Raw genomic sequence first — 20,605 nt, 5'->3', positions numbered from 1 at the left:
ACTAAGGAAATGTAAAACTTGGCAGAGGAGGCAGCATACAGTACTAAGAGAACAAAATTTTTGGAATTCCTGAGGGGATGACTGTCTTAGGCAGCATGTGGTGGTGGAGGGAACATCAGTGGAGGGAAGAGTTTTGGTAGTCATAGCATCAGAAGATCTGACAGATACTATGATGTCATGCTTGTCCCAATTTGGTGAGAGTGACCATGTACTCCTGAAGAACAGGCTTATATAGAAGGAAGAACAGACATATATAAAGTGGAAGGAATTTATATGGAATTATACTTCAGGCAACTATAATAGAATTAGAAATCAGCTTGTAGCAGTACAATGAATGAAAGAATTGGAAGGAAGAGAGGTGAATAGTGCTTGAAGATACTTATGAAAAAAAAAAACTGTTGACAGCAATGGCAGATTGCATATCTCAAGTGAAGAAGATAAAGTGATTTGGAATCAAATGGATGGCTAGAGAAATTATTAAACCAGAACTGTAGATGAAAAAGAGATTATGGAATACATATAAAGAGAAGACAGGTGGAGAACAGTTGCATAAAGAATATAAGGCTCAGGCTTATATTCTTTATATTCAAGGAGAATCCCAAGGAGTTTTTTGCTGTGTGGCCAGTTGGAGGAAAAATTATTATAGATGGATTACCTTGATGGATGGAGATAGGATTTGAGTCACAGGTGCAGATGATATTGTTGAGTTGTTTAATGATGACTTTATTAGTGTTCAATCCTGGTAAAGCAGCCTTTAATCCTAGAGGGTTATATAAGGAGTGGTGAAATGTCAAAAGCAAATGAAGAGGATATATTCCAAATACTGAACACATGATGTCAATAAAACAGGGGCACCCTAAATGAAATTTCATTATATGTTTTAAGGGAGCGTGCAGTGGACATGCCATGAACTGGCGAACTGGGCTGTTTGATGAAAATTGTGCAATGGGAAAAGTTCCTGTACAGAGTGGGAGGGGAGGGGGGGGAATAGCACCAGTGCATAAATGTGGTGATAGAATGGGGGTATTCAAACTATATGCCAGTTTATGTTTCTTCTGTAGTTGTTAAAATTCTGGAGAAATTGGTAAGTGTATAGAGAGAACTGGGCAGATGAGGACAATATTATTTATGCAGGCCAACATAGATTTGTTAAGGGATGCTCTTGTTTTAGTAATCTGGTTATCTTTTACAACAGATAACAAGAGCAGTGGATGAGCGTAAAGCAGTGGTCTTCAACATTTCAGACAGTGCTGGCCACATTAAAAATTTCAATGAAGTCTGCAGGCCACTAAGCTGTACTGCGATATTTAGAATTGTAAGATGCTTTCCAGATTTACAAGGAATGCTGTGCATTTGATACTTTACATAAAATCCTATAAAAATAAACAAACTCAGCTTTAAGAGCATAGGTAGGAGTCGGGTTCATGATAAGTAAATACAATCAATACTTGAGAAAGATAATTTAATGAAGAAAACATTCATTTTTTACAATGTCAGTGGGCAACTTGGCAATGTTCTTCCTTGTCCAGCTTGTCGATGTTGGAAGCTGCTATGCACAGAGTATTCTCAAGATGATGGTCCGTAATCCGAGTTTGTGTCTTGGACTTCACATGCTTCATTCTGGAGAAGAACTGCTCACATAAGTATGTGCTTCCTAACAAAGTGCACATCTTCAAAGCATGCCGGCGAAGATTAGGGAATGATTCCTCAGAAATGTAGTCTTTGTAAAATGTAAGCAAGGGCACATTGAATAATTTTTCTCTCAAAGAAGAGTTGTTTTGGAGTTCAAGCAGCTCCATTTGTACTGAACCTGGCATTTCGGCAGCATTGACACTGAATGGCATTGAAAATAAATCTAAAGAAGATTGTTGGTTATGAAAATCACTAAATCTCTCTTCGAACTCACTTCGCAACACGGCTAATTTTCTAGCGTATTCATCAAGAGACGAACAGTTGGGCTCAAGGAGAAGCTGAAAATGAGTTAAGTCTTTTTTTTGCGAGTTGTGCCTCCCAAAGTTTGAGCTTGGCTACAAAAGCTTTGATGTGATCAAACAGAGTGTGCACCAGTTGATCTTTGGATTGTAGGCGCGTATTTAGGTCATTCATATGCAACGAGATGTCGGTCACAAAGGCAAAGTCTGTCATCCACTTCGGATTGTTGAATTCCACAATTGGCTTTCCCTTGGTTTGCATGAACTGCTGTTGGAATTGATGATGATTCAGTCCTCTTCCCCTAATAATGTTGACGACAGTCACAATAATGTTCATGACATTCTCAAATCCAATAGTTTTTGCACACAAATTCTCCTGGTGGATTAAACAGTGGTAATGAAGGAAGCTGTTATAGAGAATCACTCAAAAATTAACTAAAAAAGTTAAACACAGCTACTGCCATCGATGATGCTAATGAAATATTAACAAAATCTATCTTGAATTGTGCACTAGAAATAGGAGGTGTAAAAAGGCACCAAAGAGAGGAAAAACTAAGACAGGAAACCTTAGATCTGATGAAGAAAAGAAGAGATATGAAAAGAGTTTTGAATGATACCCAATAAAATAGAATATGCGGAAATTTGTAAAACTATACATATAAGGATGAAACATGAACTTAGATCGTATGATACTAGGAAAATGAAAGAAATAATAGTAATATGAAGGTCCTAAGATGAACATTATCAGTTGGAACAAAGGAAATAGCTGCTGTAAGAGGAAAAAACAGTAAACTTATAAAAATAAAGATGCAATAATCAAAAGAATTCAGGAAATTTATACTGAACTCTATGAAGACAAAGACCTGGACATCCAAGAACCATCTATGAATAACTTGAGTGAGAAAGAACATGATGCCCCTGAGATCTTACAAGGTGAAGTGGAAATGGCACTGTGGGAAATGAAGAATGGAAAGGCCCCAGGAGAAGATGGAATTATGGTAGACTTCTTAAAACTGGGAGGAAGCCCTGTCATCAAACAGCTGATTAAACTCTTTAATAAATGCCTAAAAAAAGAAAAATTCCAAAAAATTGCAACAATTCACTTCTAATATTAATTTTTAAAAAGGGCAATAAAGAAGAAATTAAAAACTACAGACCTATAAGCCTACAGATATGAGAGTCCTCAGAAAGATTATAGGCGTGAACAGATGGCATCAATGGCAATATCATATTAAAAACAAGGATATTAGGAAAGAACTTGACATTGTCAGCATCCAGGAATGCGTTAGCAGAGCTAATCTCAGGTGGTATGGTCACCTAAACAGAATGGGCGAAGAAAGATTAGCAAAACAAGTGTTCTCTGTCAGGTTGGCAGCAAAACGACCCAGAGGTAGACCAAGATATAGGTGGATTGATACGATACAAAGTGCCTTAGATGATAGAAATATAAGATCTAATAATGTTGGAGTCTTGACAAGTAACAGACTGATTTGGAAGAAAATTGTAGATAGGAAGTTAGTAATAATGTTAATTTTTTCATGTAGTACTATCATATCCTGTACACCCCTTGAGGGTACATGACAGGAATTTGATGATGATGATGACCTATAAGCCTACTCCCCACCATATATAAAGTTTTCACAAAAATTATAAATAATAGAATAAAATAAACTAGAGGGATTGCAATCCTGTGAACAAGCTGGATTTAGAAAGAATTACAATACTTTGGACCATATTCACACATTAAGACAGCTCATTGAAAAATCAATTGAATACAATAAATCCTTATGTCTGGCCTATATAGACTATGAAAAAGCATTTGATTCAGTTAAACCATCTGCAACACTAAAAGCACTTGAAACCCAGGGAACTGAGAAACCATGTAAACTTTTGGATGGGTGTTATAGCATTTCAACTGATGAAATTTTTTGTTATATGGAAGGCGGGGAGAGAACACGGGGGCATCCATGGAAGTTAAGGTTGTTCTCAGTGAAGAAAGGGTTAAGAGCTAGGTTTTTCTCCCAGAGAGCAGTGAGTGGAATAATTTGTCCTTATGGGTAGTGAGTGCATCTAGTGTGAATGAATTCAAGGGTAAGTATGATAGCTGGGTTGGATAATTTACAGCCTCCCTCGATGAGTCCTTGACTTTAGATAATAATAATATATTGAAACACTGAAACATATTTACAATAATGCAACTTCTGTAATTAAATTATATAAAAACAGTGAAAAGTTCCCAATACAAAAAGGCATCTGGCAAGGTGACACCATATCTCCCAAATTATTTACAGCTGCACTAGAGGAAGTCTTTAGAAGCCTTGATTGGGAAACAAAAGGAATAAACATAAATGGAGAAATGCTGCATCATCTGAAATTTACAGATGATATTGTCCTAATAGCAGATAATCTTGAAGACTGGAAGAAAGGCTAAATCAGCAGAGAAAAAAAATAGAAATAATGATGCATAAATATATTAACCATAAAACTGTCAAAGTTGAAACCAATGAAATAGAACAAGTTACTTCATATGTATATTTGGCCAATTATTATCCTTTGAGGAGTGCCAAAGAAGAGAGATTGAATGAAGAATTCACCTTGGATGGCTTATGGGAAAATGAGAGACATATTGAGAAGTGACATCCCTATGATTCTAAAAAGGAAAGTTTTCGACCAGTGCATACTTCCTGTCCTAACATATGGAAGAGAAACATGGACTTTAACAGAAGCCCTAAACAAAAAGCTGAGAACAACACGACATCGCATGGAAAGAAGTATGCTGAAAATAACATTAAGAGATAGGAAGACAAATAACTGGATATGATCTCAAATAGGTGTCATGGATATTATAAAATACATTAAACAGGCTAAGTGGAGATGGGCTGGCCATATTGCCAGATGCAGTGACGGGAGATGGACTAGAAAAACAACAGAGTGGAGACCAATGGATGGAGCAAGACAAAGAGGAAGACCGAGAAGAAGGTGGAGAGATGAGCTGGAACAAATTGTAGGAGTGAGATGGATGGGAGAGGCAGAAAACCGAGTGATCTGGAAAATCATGGGGGCGAGTCCTTCGTCTAGCAGTGGACAGAACCAAAAGGTTGAAGAAGAAGAATGGATGAAATCTTTCCCTTCTAGTTCCGGTTCTTTCTGTAGCAGCGCAACAAACCTTTTGTTCTTTCCCACCATAGCAGGGGCACCATTGTTATATTTATGTGTATTCATATTTTATTCATTTTCTTTACTTTCAATATCTACCTTCAATTCTTTATTTTAATTCTATATCTATATTCAATATCTCGTCCTTGTGTTAATCGATTTACTTTATTTATGCCTTAAACTGATTATCCTGATAATCCTATCTTAACACAAGCTATGGTGCTGAACTACGAAGGCTATCTATCTACTTGGCCGACTACTTAGAGTAACCACGTGTATTGAACTCTCGGACAAAGGGCCTATTTTCTTGTTGGAGACAAGTCCCTTGTAATTACCGTCTGGAGTTGTTTCCCCGTCGGATACTGGCAAATTTATTTGTTCTGCTGCACCAGCCAGTATCCTTAGGTTAAGAGGAATCCTTAACCAGGGAACTTCTCTCAGAAATTATACAGAGGTGATTATCCCTACACTTATCCTTCAGCATCTAATTATCTAACTAATTATACTCAATGATGTTTGCAATCATGGCCTATAAATATTCAATCATTCTCTGCATTAGGTTCTGAATTTATGAGCAATGAGTTGAATTCAGGCACAGGCTAATTTCAGGTTAAAACATAAAGAACATTTATTAAAATCACTAAATTGTACATAATTACTTTCATTCTCACTTTTAGATTAAAGTCATACTCAGGTGAAGAGCTGTCATTGATATTTAGTACTTAATTGGAAATTTAACATAGGCTCCTTTTAAGATTCCACTCATTTGACTGTACACAATACATATATCAAAACTCTAATCTTCTCAATTTCAAGCTATGTTAAAGGCTACAAATCATAATTATTACACTCTACCTAATTTATAATCTGAGACAAAGAGACCTATAGAACTAGACCTTTACAGTTAACGCTAATCACCTAAAGTTCCTAACTAGAATGTTTGTTCACACTTAATACTTAACTGCAATTCACACTTATTTTACAGCATGCTTCTCTTCTAACATAAGGGAGAATGACACATTACTTTACCAAGATAATCCACTTTCTGCATATAGTACTGGGTTTTCCTTCTTTGAAAACTTAGTTTGGAACATTGTAGAATTACCTTTATGCATGTAGTCATACATGGTGTATGTCTCATCTGCCCCTTTCAGCATGGCTGGTGATCTGCCCACGTTGGTCTGGTTCTGTTTCCGGTGGTCACGACTACGGGAACTACAGCTGCCGATATAGAACATCTACGGGCTATCCTGGATCCATCACGAGGCGAGATAGAACCGCTCGTCCGAGAAGAGCAGGTCAAAAACCAAACAGTCATGACTCAAGCAAGAGCGAAAGTGCCATGATCAAAAAGCCTTCTGAAAGGGAGGCTAACCCTTTTTATTTTGCACCTTTAACGCCCTCTTTTTTTCTTACAAATCTTCGCCTGACACTCGCCTTCTTTTCCCGCTAGTCCATCCGGGTCACCGTGTTTCCTTAGGTCTTAGAACTATTGAAAAGAATAACATGTAAGAAAGTTTTGAAGCGAATAGAAGTTGAGCAGCTCTCAGATGTGAACCGTAGACTAAAATACACAAAGATTATTGAAGGAAAAATGAAAGAGTTTGAGAACAGGAACCAAACCTTGGAGATTCAGTGGCAAGCCTTGAAGAAAACCTTGATTGATTCAGCCAGAGAGTGTCATGTGGTAAAGTAGTCTGCAAGGATAGAAAAATTAGAACTCTATGGTGGATATGGGAAGTTAAAGAGGCAGTAAAGGAAAAGAAGAAAGCATATCAAAAGTTCCTGGCAAATAAGTCGGGTTTGCTCTTAGAGAATACAGAGACAAATGTAAGAAGTCTAAACACTGTGTAAGACTAGCTAAACAAAAGTCATGGGAGGACTTTGGCAAGCACATAGAAAATAAATATCAAGAAGGTGGTAAGATATTGTGGAGATTGTTGAAGATGCTTAGAAATGGAGGAAAGAGTTCTCTAAAAGGAGTTAGAGATGATAAAGGTGACATGAAAATGGGAGAAAAAGATATCCTTGAAGTATGGAGTAATTACTTCGAGAAATTGCAAAATGAAACAAGCAGTGATAGCACAGTGGTAAAAAAACACTCAGCAGGCATACAACCAGGAATACATATCCGTACTTGAAGTAGAAAAAAAAGCCATCAAAGGCTTGAAATGTGGAAAGGCAGCAGGAGTAGATGATATTCGACCAGAAATGCCGAAGTATGGTGGTATAAAAGTCTTACAGTGGCTGCACTGCATAGTTCAGAAAGCCTGGACAGTGGGACAAATTCCCGATGATTGTAGTAGAGCTCTAATAGTACTCATATATAAAAAGGGAAATAAAACTGAATGTGAGAATTACTGAGGTATTTCCCTACTGAGTGTTCCTGGTGAGATCTATGCAAGTATATTTGAGAAACGGTTGAGAAGAATTGTGAAAGAAAAGCTTGGTGAAGAACAAGCTGGATTCAGGCCAAATAGAGGCTCAGGATCAGATCTTCATTTTACGACAAATAGTTGAGAAAGCACAGGAATATAACAAAGATCTGTATTTAAGATTTGTCTATCTGGAGGATGCATATGACAAGTGCCAAGAGAGAAGCTATTCAATACGCTACAGTTATATGGTGTCAATGGGGCATTATATCAAGCAATACTTAGTCTTTATTTGAGTTGTAAGTCAGCAGTTAGAATTGAAGGAAGTACAGGAAGATGGTTTAATGTTAAATCTGGTGTGAGACAAGGATGTACATTATTCCCTGTGTTATTCATTATCTATATGGATCACATTATGAAGGAAAGTGATATCATGATTTCAGAATGTTATACTTCTAAATAAATCTGCTACAAGGTTGCAAGATCCTCTGACTAAACTGAATAACTGCTGTAATAGATATGGTATGAAGGTCAGCATTAAAAAGACAAAGACAATGAAAATAGGTAGAATTGTTGAAAATGTTAACTGTGTTGTGAATGGAGAACCTGTAGAACAAGTAAAACATTTCAGCTACTTAGGCACAATTTTTAGTGAAAATGGTAAATTAAATATGGAAATAGACAACAGAATCAACAAAGCTGGTATGATAGGAAGTCAATTGAATAAATTCATATGGAATAAGAGAGAAATTAGTTCGGAACACTAAATTAGCTGTATACAAGACAGTGTTCAAACCAGTTTTAACTTATGGATCCGAGAGCTGAGTCAGAAGTAAAACACTTGACCAGAAACCAGAGACAGCAGATATGAGAGTCCTGAGAAAGATTAGAGGCATGAACAAATGCATCAATGGCAATATCATATTAAAAACAAGGGAATTAGAAAAGAACTTGATATTGTCAGTTGTCCAGGTGGTATGGTCACTTAAACAGAATGGGAGAGGAAAGAATAGCAAAACAAGTGTTCTCTGCCAGGGTGTTAAAAGGTGTTAAACCTTTCAGTAGCTCTTCCAGAAGAATACTGAATAACGTGCTGATATTCTGCGAAAAAGAATCGTTAGAAGGCAGTCTCCTTGTTCTCCTTTCTCAAGTCATGAAACATGCAAGTGCAATTGTGGGCATATCGGAGTTGACCGTTAAAAGAATTCGTATGGAATCAAAAGGTGAAGGTAAGCCAAAAATTTAAATCTCCTAAAAAGCACCAGAGAAAGAAAACCATCGAAAACGTAGCTTTGAATGATTTGATGTAGATGTTATAAGAACTGTTCATGAATTTTACGTGGGCGAGAAAAGAGTGCCAACTGTTCCAAAATAGATTCCTGTGCTTAAAGAAAAAATTAATTTTCCTTGGAAAAGAGAAACTTTAAGGAAAATACTTCATGAAATCAGATTTTGTTTCAAAAAGTCCCAGAATAAAAGGAAACTTATCATGAAGCGAAGTGACATTGTTTTATTTAGAACGCAGTATTTGAGAGCAATACGACATTTCAGGGAGGAGAAAAGACCGATTTTGTATCTAGATGAAACTTGGATTGGCAGTAATTTAACTTATGGAAAATGTCAGCAATCAAAAGAAGAATATGGAGTACTACAAACCGGAAATGCCTTGCAGCACATAATTTTGTGTGTGGGTGGAGAAATGGGTTTTTTACCAAATTCAAACTTGCTATGCAAAGCCAATTCAACTACTGGAGATTACCATGGACAAATGAATTCTACGATCTTTGAAAAGTGGGCAGAAGAAAAACTGATTCCAAACCTTCCTAAAAATGCTGTTGTTATAATTAATAATGCTTCATATCACTCCATTCAATTAAACTAAGTTTCAAATGGGACTAATAAGAAGCAAGTTCTTATGGGTTGGCTCTCTGCAAATAACATTTCTCATTCCCCAGATATGCAAAAAATTGAATTGCTTAACTTGGTCAAAAGAAACTCGCCCACAACTAAACTATTTAAATTCGACACAATGCTCAAAGAGCATGGATTCCTAGCTTTGAGGCTACCACCATATCATTGTGATATTAATGCTGTTAGTATGTTTGGGCGGAAGTGAAAAATTTCATTCGTCATCGCAATGTAACTGGGGATATTGATATGTCGAAACTTTTTAAGCTTTCAGAACAGGCAATTGAAAGTATTACAGTTCAATACTGGGAAAAAATTGCTCTTGTTGGAAAATATGTATTGGGACAAAGACGGAATTATTGAAGAATTATGCAAACCTTTGGTGATCAATTTAAGTGAAAGTGATCTATCTATATTTCCTGGTCTATGCCAGCATTCCATTAAGCATCTTGTCTTATATAAATTTCTGCTTCACACCATACCCTCTCAAAGCCATTTTTGTCATTTACACTGTGATTCTCCATCCTGAGATGGCACAATTCATCAATGAGTAACACTCCACTACTGTTTTACTTCCCTGTCCTGCTGAAATATGCTGTACTCTTCAATTTCTAGTCCTGTTAGAACCTCCTCCTCAGTCAACTATATATAACTAATACTGACAGTCTTTGGAAAGACCAAGTCAATCATTGCCACACTTTCAGTCCCTTTATTTCTTTCTAATTTTAGCATTTGGATGTGGAAAAACCAGTGCACTGCCATTATTCATATAGCTGTTATTACTTCCACCTACTCTACCTGGCTTTTTAATAGTATGTACCCTATCATTTCTCATGTCACTTTCTCCACGAGGCCATCTCTGCTATGTTCCACCCTTGCAATTCTAGTTTCCCTGCCCAAACATGCTAAGTTGTTCAGAAAACTATAATCACTTCAAATGCCTGTGTCCTGCATTCAAATGTAATCCATTTCTTGTATACAGTTCCCTTCTTTCCTCAAATGTACTCCACATATTCCAGACCTCTTCCTCACATTCTAACTATCATTTCATTTTGTCACACTGAGGCAGTACACTCACTCTTTTCCCGCTGACACAGTTCTGCTGTAACATCTCTAACATCACTCTCAAATCTCTTGCTACATGATTCATGCCTCTTCTTAGATCATTTGTACCAACTAATGACCATCATCTACTCTACATTTTCTCTTCTCTTCATTGCAATCGCCACTCTGTTGTTCCTCCTGGCAAGCACTCCTCTGACATTCACAATAATAGAATCTCCATAAATGATATTCCAAAAGTATTCATTCTTCTTTCACCGACAATCCTCAACTCTTTCTACTTCTAATCTCTCCCATCCATCCCATTCTCCTCCTTCCCTTCATCTTTCTATCTCTTGCTCCCACACACACTCTCTCTCTCTCTCTCTCTCTCATCTTTCTCCATTTCCCTCACTTCTCCTTTCTATCTCATTTTCTTGCCTTCTTCTCTCCCTTATTTCTTGTGCCCTTCTTTCACATTTAACCTCATTCCTTCAATTCAGTCTTGGCCTTCCATATCCTTTCTCAGTTCTAGTTCTTTCTCCATGTATCCTCTTTCAACTAACATTCACACAAGCAGTCATGGCCATTAGACAAGCTGTATCACACTGCCCAAGATCAAATCCATGGATAGATCTTTCACATTCTCTTCACCTTCTAACATACTACTGGTATTAACAAATTGGTAGTTGCTTGTTTTTGAAGAACCATTTCTGTTGCTGCTAAATCCTGAGATCAAAATGCTCATGTTACCCAGTACTTCCCACTATCTCCATTTCATGCACACATACACGTCCCCAGTCCTCATCTTCTACATTTTTAAATTATGCTGCATACCTGCCACATGTGTAGCAAGCTGCAAAATCCTCAACTATACTACAAGTGATGTAGTCTTATTATTATTATGAAACACCTCCAGGGAGTTCAAAGACTCATCAAGGGGGGCACCTATTCTACAACTCTCCGTCTCCACCAACCGCAGACACCTTCATCATCTACACCTCAGAAACTCAACAGATTTGCTCTCCTTGTTTCTATATGCAATCTCCTCCCTCCATTCCACATTTTTTATAATTAAAATTTCCCATTAGGATCATCTTCCCTGTATACACACCCAGTCAGTTTCTCTAAACATTTAACAATTGCTGCTTTGGAAATACTTTTATTCGGATTTTATTGATCAAGTGCATATAACAACAACTAAGTTATACCAACTAGTTTCACCAACTAAGTCTGTTGGCATCTTCAGGGTACCTAACTGATGTACGGCACTAAAAAGTAAAAAACTGTTACAAACTATAATCAGCCAATTCCAATTATATTAAACAAAGAACAGAGCGCGTACAATACATTCATAGAGCATGGATGATATCACTTGTTGTTATTTAGGAACGTTCTATAGTTGGCACTGTAATTCAGTTCTGGCGAGTTGAAGGATCTGATAAGGGTCTTCCAGATCACGGGCAAGATTAGTCCTTGGTTTCTGTTAAGGTTTTGTATACAGCAGGCAACTGTTGTGGCCTCCTTAAAAATTTGGGAGCGGAAGTCCTCCTCCATGTAAGGAATTGTGCTTCGATCCCACTCTATGGTATGGTTCGTTCTTGAGAAATGAAAAGCTAATCCCGATTTTTCTTCTCTGTTATTATTGACGTCGCCTATGTGTTCGTTTTGCCTAATTTCAAGGCTCCTTGAAGTTTGGCTGATGTAATTCAAGCCGCACGAGCATGGTATGTTATAAACTCCAGCATATTTGGAGAAAGGATGGCTATCTTTTAGAGATCTTAAGAATTGTCTAATCGTTTCTGTGGGTTTAAAGGCCACTCTTATTTTATGTGGTCTAAGGAGTCTAGCAATCTTATTGGAAACTGTCCCCAAGTATGGAATGACGATGGTAGAATAATAATGTACATCATCTTGTTGTCTTTGTCGGGGTTCAGAGAAAAGTATCTTGTGGACGAGTGTTCGAGGAAATCCATTCATGGTAAGGTTGGTGGATATCAGGGATAGTTCTTCCTGGAGGTCTTGTTGATCTGTTGTAAGGAGAGAGGCACGGTTCTTCAACATATGTACAATACTAAGTTTCTGAGAAATGTGGTGTGAGGAAGTAAAATGTAAATAACGTCCTGTATTGGTAGGTTTGTGGTAAACTGAGAGGTTGATACCACCATTCGGAAGCTTCTTAATTAAAGTGTCCAGAAATGATAATTGGTTATCTTCTTCAAGTTCTAGAGTGAATTTGATTGTGTGGTGTAGGGAGTTGATTTTGTTAAGAAAGTCGAACAAATCCTTTTTTGTGTGGTTCCAAACGATAAAGATATCGTCCACGTATCTCCACCATACTGTGGGTTTAGGGTCTGTTTGAGTTAAGATTTTACTTTCAAAATCCTCCATAAAGAGATCAGCACAAGATGGAGAGAGGGGGCTACCCATCGCAAGGCCAGTCAATTGTTGATATATGGTTTTATTCCATAAGAAAAAGTTTGATGTTAAATAATGACGGAACAGAGAAGTGATGTCTTGTGGGAGCAAACTTCCTAAAATGTTGATGACTTCCTCCACAGGGATGTTAGTGAATAGAGATGTAACATCCAGGCTGGCGAGTAAATCCGTAATGGAGATAGAGATGTTGTTCAGTTTCTCAACGAAATGTTGCAAATAAAACCATATATCAACAATTGACTGGCCTTGCAATGGGTAGCCCCCTCTCTCCATCTTGTGCTGATCTCTTTATGGAGGATTTTGAAAGTAAAATCTTAACTCAAACAGACCCTAAACCCACAGTATGGTGGAGATACGTGGACGATATCTTTATCGTTTGGAACCACACAAAAAAGGATTTGTTCGACTTTCTTAACAAAATGAACTCTCTACACCACACAATCAAATTCACTCTAGAACTTGAAGAAGATAACCAATTATCATTTCTGGACACTTTAATTAAGAAGCTTCCGAATGGTGGTATCAACTTCTCAGTTTACCGCAAACCTACCAATACAGGACGTTATTTACATTTCACTTCCTCACACCACATTTCTCAGAAACTTAGTATTGTACATATGTTGAAGAACCGTGCCTCTCTCCTTACAACAGACCAACAAGACCTCCAGGAAGAACTATCCCTGATATCCACCAACCTTACCATTAATGGATTTCCTCAAACACTCGTCCACAAGATACTTTTCTCTGAACCCCGACAAAGACAACAAGATGATGTACGTTATATTTCTACCATCGTCATTCCATACTTGGGGACAGTTTCCAATAAGATTGCTAGACTCCTTAGACCACATAAAATAAGAGTGGCCTTTAAACCCACAGAAACGATTAGACAATTCTTAAGATCTCCAAAAGATAGCCATCCTTTCTCCAAATATGCTGGAGTTTATAACATACCATGCTCGTGTGGCTTGAATTACATCGGCCAAACTTCAAGGAGCCTTGAAATTAGGCAAAAAGAACACATAGGCGACGTCAATAATAACAAAGAAGAAAAATCGGGATTAGCTTTTCATTTCTCAAGAACGAACCATACCATAGAGTGGGATCGAAGCACAATTCCTTACATGGAGGAGGACTTCCGCTCCCAAATTTTTAAGGAGGCCACAACAGTTGCCCGCTGTATACAAAACCTTAACAAGAACCAAGGACTAATCTTGCCCGTGATCTGGAAGACCCTTATCAGATCCTTCAACTCGCCAGAACTGAATTACAGTGCCAACTATAGAACGTTCCTAAATAACAACAAGTGATATCATCCATGCTCTATGAACGTATTGTACGCGCTCTGTTCTTTGTTTAATATAATTGGAATTGGCTGATTATAGTTTGTAACAGTTTTTTACTTTTTAGTGCCGTACATCAGTTAGGTACCCTGAAGATGCCAACAGACTTAGTTGGTGAAACTAGTTGGTATAACTTAGCTTGTTGTTATATGCACTTGATCAATATAATCCCAATAAAAGTATTTCCAGAGCTTTTTGGTCAAGAAAATTACACGTTTTTTTAATTACTGCTTTGTATATTCCTAAGCCTGTAACAGCTTATCTTTATATAGTTTTAACTTTAGTTTTAAGTTTTGCTTAGAGAAAAATTCAGTAATATTGCTTTTTGATTGTTGTGTGTGTGTGCATGTGTGCATGTGTGCGTGTGGATGTGTGTGTGTGTGGGTATATGATGGATGTCGAGAAAGTAAGTTCTGTTTTTAAATATTTTCACTGCAGCACTGCAATTGCAATGGTGCCGATGCATGCTGAGTTTGTTGATTCATTAGCAAGGTGTTGGTGCCATTTTCAGACATTCTTGCAGTGCGTATGCTTCTTGGTGTGGGTTTTATAATGTCTAAGAATATCGAATCGCCTACCATATGTGAAATTAGGTCAGTTATCCATTTCTTGAATGCGAGGAACGTTAAAGCAGCTGAAATTCATCGGCAGATAATTGAGGTTTATGGAGAACACGCAAATGCATGATTCAATGGTACGAAGATGGGTAAGACTTTTTAATGAAGGAAGGACAGGTGTGCACGATGATGAACGTGAGCAAGCATCGTTAGTGACTGACAATTTGGTGCGTTCAGTTGAAGAGAAGATTTGACAGAATAGAGGATTCACTATGACGTCACTCCCTGCAATTTCCAGAAGTTTCACGTTCATGTCTTATTAATGAAATTGTGTCAGAGAAACTGAAATTATCAGAAATTGTGTGCATACTGGATGCCAAAATTGCTTAGAGAACAACACAAAGTGAATCAGCTGGGCAGTGCGTTGGAATTCTTGACATGCTACCATGAGGATGGTGATGCTTTCCTGAGCAGACTTGTCACCAGGGATAAGACTTCGGTGTTGCATGCAACCCTTGAATCCAAACAACAGTCCATGGAGTGGAAGCACACCTCATCATCAGTCAAGACGAAATTGAAGACAACAGTTTCCACTCGGAAAATCATGTGCACTGCATTTTGGGACAGACAGGGAATTTTGCTAGTAGGTTTCTTGTGTCAAGGCTCCACAAAGCCAAACCCTTCCATCATCCCCCATATAGTCCTGACCTCGCGCCAAGTGACTTTTACCTGTTCAAACATCTGAAATCTTTTCTTGGTGGCTGGCAGTTTCACAATGAGGAGGAGGTCAAAGAAGCAGTCAATACATCATGGTTTGCATCACAGGTGGCAACCTTCTATGATGAAGGTATACAACTCTTGGCGTCCCGTTTATGATAAGTGCCTGAACAATGGCGGAAATTATATAGAAAAGTAGTGAAAGATGTCTACTTTAATTTCCAATAAAGTTTTTTTTGTAAGTATATTTTTGTTTTTCTGACAGCCCATTGGAACTTATTTTCTGGATGCCCCTTGTGTACTTGTATGTATATATATTGTTTTCTGATCTTATTATGCACACACACACACACACACACACACACACACACACACACACACACACACACACACACACACACACACACACACACACACACACACACACACACACACACACACACACACACACACACACACACATATATATTAAAGCATTGATGTTTTTTTTTATGTAATTTATCAGACCGAGCTCTTAGAAGAGGCACTGAAAGGTAACAGTGTTGTTTGTCTAGGCACTGGTACTGGAAAGACTTATATTGCTGTTATGGTAATAAGAGAAACCTGTGCAGAATTAGAAATTCCATATGAAGAAGGTGGTAAAAGAACAATTTTTATCGTTCCCACTGGTAATTTTTTTTTTCTTCAGATAGAATTTATTCTGTTTATGAAGTTATTATAAATGTATCATAATATGGTTGTTAATGAATGGCCCATTGCTTAATCAAATTCTTCCTTAGTCACAAACTCCTGACACTTACTGAATTTCTGATATTTTTCTCAGCTGCAAAGATGAAAATATAATGTCATAAAAACCAAAAACAAAATTATTTGTGTTAGTTAACAGAATTTTCTTTTTTTTTCTTTTTTTTTTATGATTAAATGCCCATAATAAGTAAGCTGTTTGTTGTGTGTACACACACATGTGCACTTATAATTGAAGCAATAGTGAGAGCTCTTAACATTAGATGTCTCAAATTATAAAACAAACAAAATTATTTAGTAAAATTAAAGAGAGAAACTAAAACTTATGTGAAATAAATGTAATGTTGTAAAATTTTCACCTATATATCATAGGCATCCTCAGTACATTGAAAATAGAACACAATATAAAATTACAATTAAAGAATAATTTTCAAAAAGAGTTACTATAGCATTAATAGGACAACAAGTGGTCAGTAAAATTCCAATTAAAAAAATTACAATAATATAATAATCAGGAATTTCCATAAAAATGATGTAATAATATTTCCCATAAAGGGGATAACCAAAAGCCATAAGATCTGTTTAAGTTTGGTCAGTGTAGTATGGTCTCACAACTCTCTTTATATAAGTGCTCTATGATTTATTATTGTAATTTATTGTATTCCATTTCAATGTACTGAGGATGTCTATGATACGTAGATGAAAATTTTACATCTATTAAATTTATTTCACATATGTTTTAGTTTCCTAGTTTAATTTTTCTAAGTATGTCACCTTATATACTGATTATTAAAGCAACAAACAAAGTTATATAACTAATATTAAACATAACTTAATTTTATAGTTTTGTCTAACAAAAAAAAAATAATTTTTTTTTGTTAGACAAAAAATTAACTAGTCACATCTTTAAAATATAAATTAGTATAAATAAACTAATTTATATTTTAAAGATGTGACTAGTTAATTTGAAATAACTTCACTAGACTAATTATGATATTTCAAATCATATTTGAATTTTGGGGAAGGGGGACGACATCAGGTAACACTGAGTCCAGTGGGGTCGAGAGGGGACAATGATAGGTATAGAAGCAGTGACATTTTTATGCCCTTAATAATGCCAGGAGTATCAGAAATAAAGGAGATGAATTGGTGGCGCTGATAGCATCAGCCTGGCCAAAGATTATTGGGATCTCTGAGACGTGGCTGACAGAAGATGATATAATAACAGGAATTGAAGTGGCAGGGTACAGCATTTTTCAGCAGGATAGGAAAGGAAAACATGGTGGTGGAGTACTGCTTATGATAAGTGATAACTTATGTCCTCTAAGAGTGGAGGCTTTTGGAAGATAGTGGCACTAATGGTTTTGTAAACATGTGGTGTGAGGTAGAAGTGGCCAAGACAGGATATTTAGTGGGGTGTTGCTACAAACCAGGGAGCACAGAGGGTGGGGAGCAGGAGATGTTTAGGCAGTTGATCTTGGCAAGTGCAAGAAGAATTATTGTTATAGGAGATTTTAACTACAGCACTATAAGCTGGGAAGAGGAAAATGCATGTAGTAATAAGGGGATGGAATTTTTAGAATTCTTGAAGGACAAATGTTTTAGGAAACATGTAATAGAGGGGAACAAGAGGTTCAAGTGTTTTGGATTTTGTCATAGCATCAGAAGAGCTGATAATAAGTGAGATGACATCTCTCCCACCAGTTGGAGAGAGTGACCATGTGGTTTTGACTTGGAAGATGAATAGCATGCAGGTGTATCAAAGAAAAGGGAACATATGTGGAATTATAAGGCAGGTGATTATAATAGTCTTAGGTATCAACTAGGGGCAGTTCTATGGAGGGCAGAATTGGAAAGCTAGGATATCATTAGTGCTTGGGAAATTGTGAAGGAATATTTGTTAGCAGCGATAGTAAGCTGTATTCCACGAGTGAAGAAGCAGACACAATTTGGTGTAAAGTGGATGACAAACAATATCAAACAGGAACTGCAATTGAAAAAGAGATTATGGAAGACTTTATTATACAGTGAAACCTGTGGAGAATTCACGACTAAACAAACACACATAATAACCACAGTAATAAGTTTTAATAAGTAAATATTTCATCCTAAGTATCTTAGGACATTGTCAGTACAGTTAATTCAAACAATACTAGGAATAACATACAGTTAGGCCACATGATTACAGTGGAATCCCAATATGCATGCAGTAGCATGTTCTGGAATTATATTAAAATATATCTGGAAAAAAAAGATTACATTAAAATAAGATAACATATATAAAAATTATTTTATCCAATTTTGTATGACAATTTCCCATACTTTAGGAATAGCAAGAATTACGGTGTTTAGATTTGGTCTGTGAAGTAGGGCTTCAGCAATTTCTTTATATAAATTCATGTTTATATAAAGAAGTTTGGTCTTTTCCCAATGGATCCTATGGTTTGGGTTTTCAACTCCATGTTTTGCGAGGCCAGATTTCTGCTGTTTCATAAGATGGATATGGTCTTGATGTTCTGAAATGCTTTTATGAATAGATCTACCTGTCTGTCCATAGTAAGACAATTTACAGGAGCATGGAACCTTGTACATGCCTGTACATACCTTCTCCTAAAGACAAACTCTCACCTCTGATGCATCAGAGGTGAGAGTTTGTCTTTAGGAGAAGGTAATGAGTTATAGATCTGGTTGATGGATTTGTAGGTAGTAGCAAGTTTGTATTTCTTCATAATTTTTGAAAGACGTTCAGAGATGCCTTGGATATATGGTATGGGAATCCTATCAGCTTGTTCTTGTCTAGATTGATATGTGGGGAAGTGACTGGTGATTTTTTTTTTTTTTTTTGAGTTGTTTTAAGATTGTATCTAGTTATTATGGCTGTATTTTTGATTATTTCCAATTCTTGGTTTAGAGATTCTTCAGAGGAGCAGAATCTGTGTGCTCTGGTTACTAATGATTTAATATGCCAAATTTTTGAGATGGATGATGAGCAGAAGAATTGTGAATGTAGCAACCTAAAAATGTTAGCGTACGATAGAAGTGGAGAAGGAACCATCTTTTTTTCTTTGGATGTGTAAATCCAGAAAGGAGATACCCTGGAGATTCTTTTTCTAGCGTAAATTTGATGTGAGGATGAAGAAGGTTTGTTTTATCTAAAAACAGGTGTAGTTCTTGTTCTGAATGACCCCAAGCAAAGACATCATCGACATAGATGATGTCTTTGTAGCCAAATTTTTGGTTTGGGTTTAAACGTGAAAATTTTTTCTTCAAGGTATTCTAGAAACAGGTTTGCTTAGTTTGGTGATAAGGGAGACCCCAATGCTGTTCCTTTCTCTTGCTTGTAAATTTTTTCTTTCCAAGTGAAGTAACCGGACGTAATAATAAATTTGAATAATTCAACAATATCAGACAGAAATTTTTGAGTTAACAAGTCTACCGTTTCCTTATGGGGAATATTAGTGAAGAGAGAGAGAGACAATGTCGAAGCTAATTAGCATGTCAGTTTCCAACAGTTGAATATCTTATTTTTGCTTGAAACTCTGTGGAATTTTTAATTGATGAGGCTGAGTGGCCTATGTGAGGACGGAGAAGGTTAGATAAAAATCTTGATAACTTGTAAGTCAGGCTGCTAATAGAATCCAAGACGGGTCTGAGTGGAACGTTATTTTTGTGAAGCTTAGGTAAACCTTATATTCTAGGAGGTCTAGCATGGTATGTCCTGAGTTTTTTTATTGTTTCTTCATCTAAGGAAGTGGTTTCATCAAGTAACTTGTTCAGTTTCTTGAGCTGTCTTTTTGTAGGATCATAAAGTTTGGAGTAAGTATTTCAGTCTTGGAGTAGTAAAATTCATTTTTCGGTCATATGAATTGTTATCTAGAACCATAGTGGTATTTCCCTTGTCGGCTCTGGTGATCATTGTTGTTATTACATTTTAAGGAAGTAAGAGCTTTCAATTCTGGTGGTGTGATATTTAAGTCTAAAAGTTTGGCATTATAGAAGATTTATAAGATTAATAAGATTAATCTTATATAAGATTAATAAAAATGAATTTACTACTCCGAGATCGAACTACTTACTCCAAACTTGATTATTATCCTACAAAAAGACAGCTCAAGAAACTGAAACTACTTCCTTAGATACACGAAGAATATAAGATGCAGGCCAGGCCAAGAGAGTGACCAGTATGGTGAAGAAGCAAAACTGGAATATGAAAAAAAGATTGGCACTAAGATCCAAAGAAAATCCTAGGGATTTTTTAGCTATGTGGCCAGTAGTAGGAGAAATGATTGTGGAAGAATCTCGTTGTGGGATAAAAATAGGAATAGAGTGACTGATGCAGAGGACATAGTGGAGTTGTTTAATGAGCACTTTATTGGAGTATTTCATCCTGGAGA

At 36.7% G+C, this 20,605-nt stretch overlaps 1 protein-coding gene across 2 annotated transcripts in view; it reads left to right on the top strand.

The window, feature by feature from the left end:
• LOC150102387 (endoribonuclease Dicer-like) overlaps positions 1-20,605 on the top strand; it is a 310,963-nt gene that overhangs the window by 39,642 nt on the left and 250,716 nt on the right. The window contains exon 3 of one of the 2 annotated variants that reach the window (XM_090399452.1): positions 15,973-16,135. The exons of the other annotated variant lie outside the window; for it this stretch is intronic. Within the exon in view, the coding sequence (XP_090255578.1) occupies positions 15,973-16,135 (163 nt within the window). The remainder of the gene's footprint in view (positions 1-15,972; positions 16,136-20,605) is intronic. 2 annotated transcript variants of the gene reach the window in all.

The sequence above is a fragment of the Typopeltis vanoorti genome, chromosome 10 (genome assembly GCF_054136105.1).
Source record: "Typopeltis vanoorti isolate ZY-2024b chromosome 10, IOZ_Tvanoo_1.0, whole genome shotgun sequence".
NCBI classification, from domain to species: domain Eukaryota; kingdom Metazoa; phylum Arthropoda; class Arachnida; order Uropygi; family Thelyphonidae; genus Typopeltis; species Typopeltis vanoorti.
The sequence above is the reverse complement of the archived record's forward strand: the minus strand, read 5'-3'. Positions and strand labels throughout refer to the sequence as shown.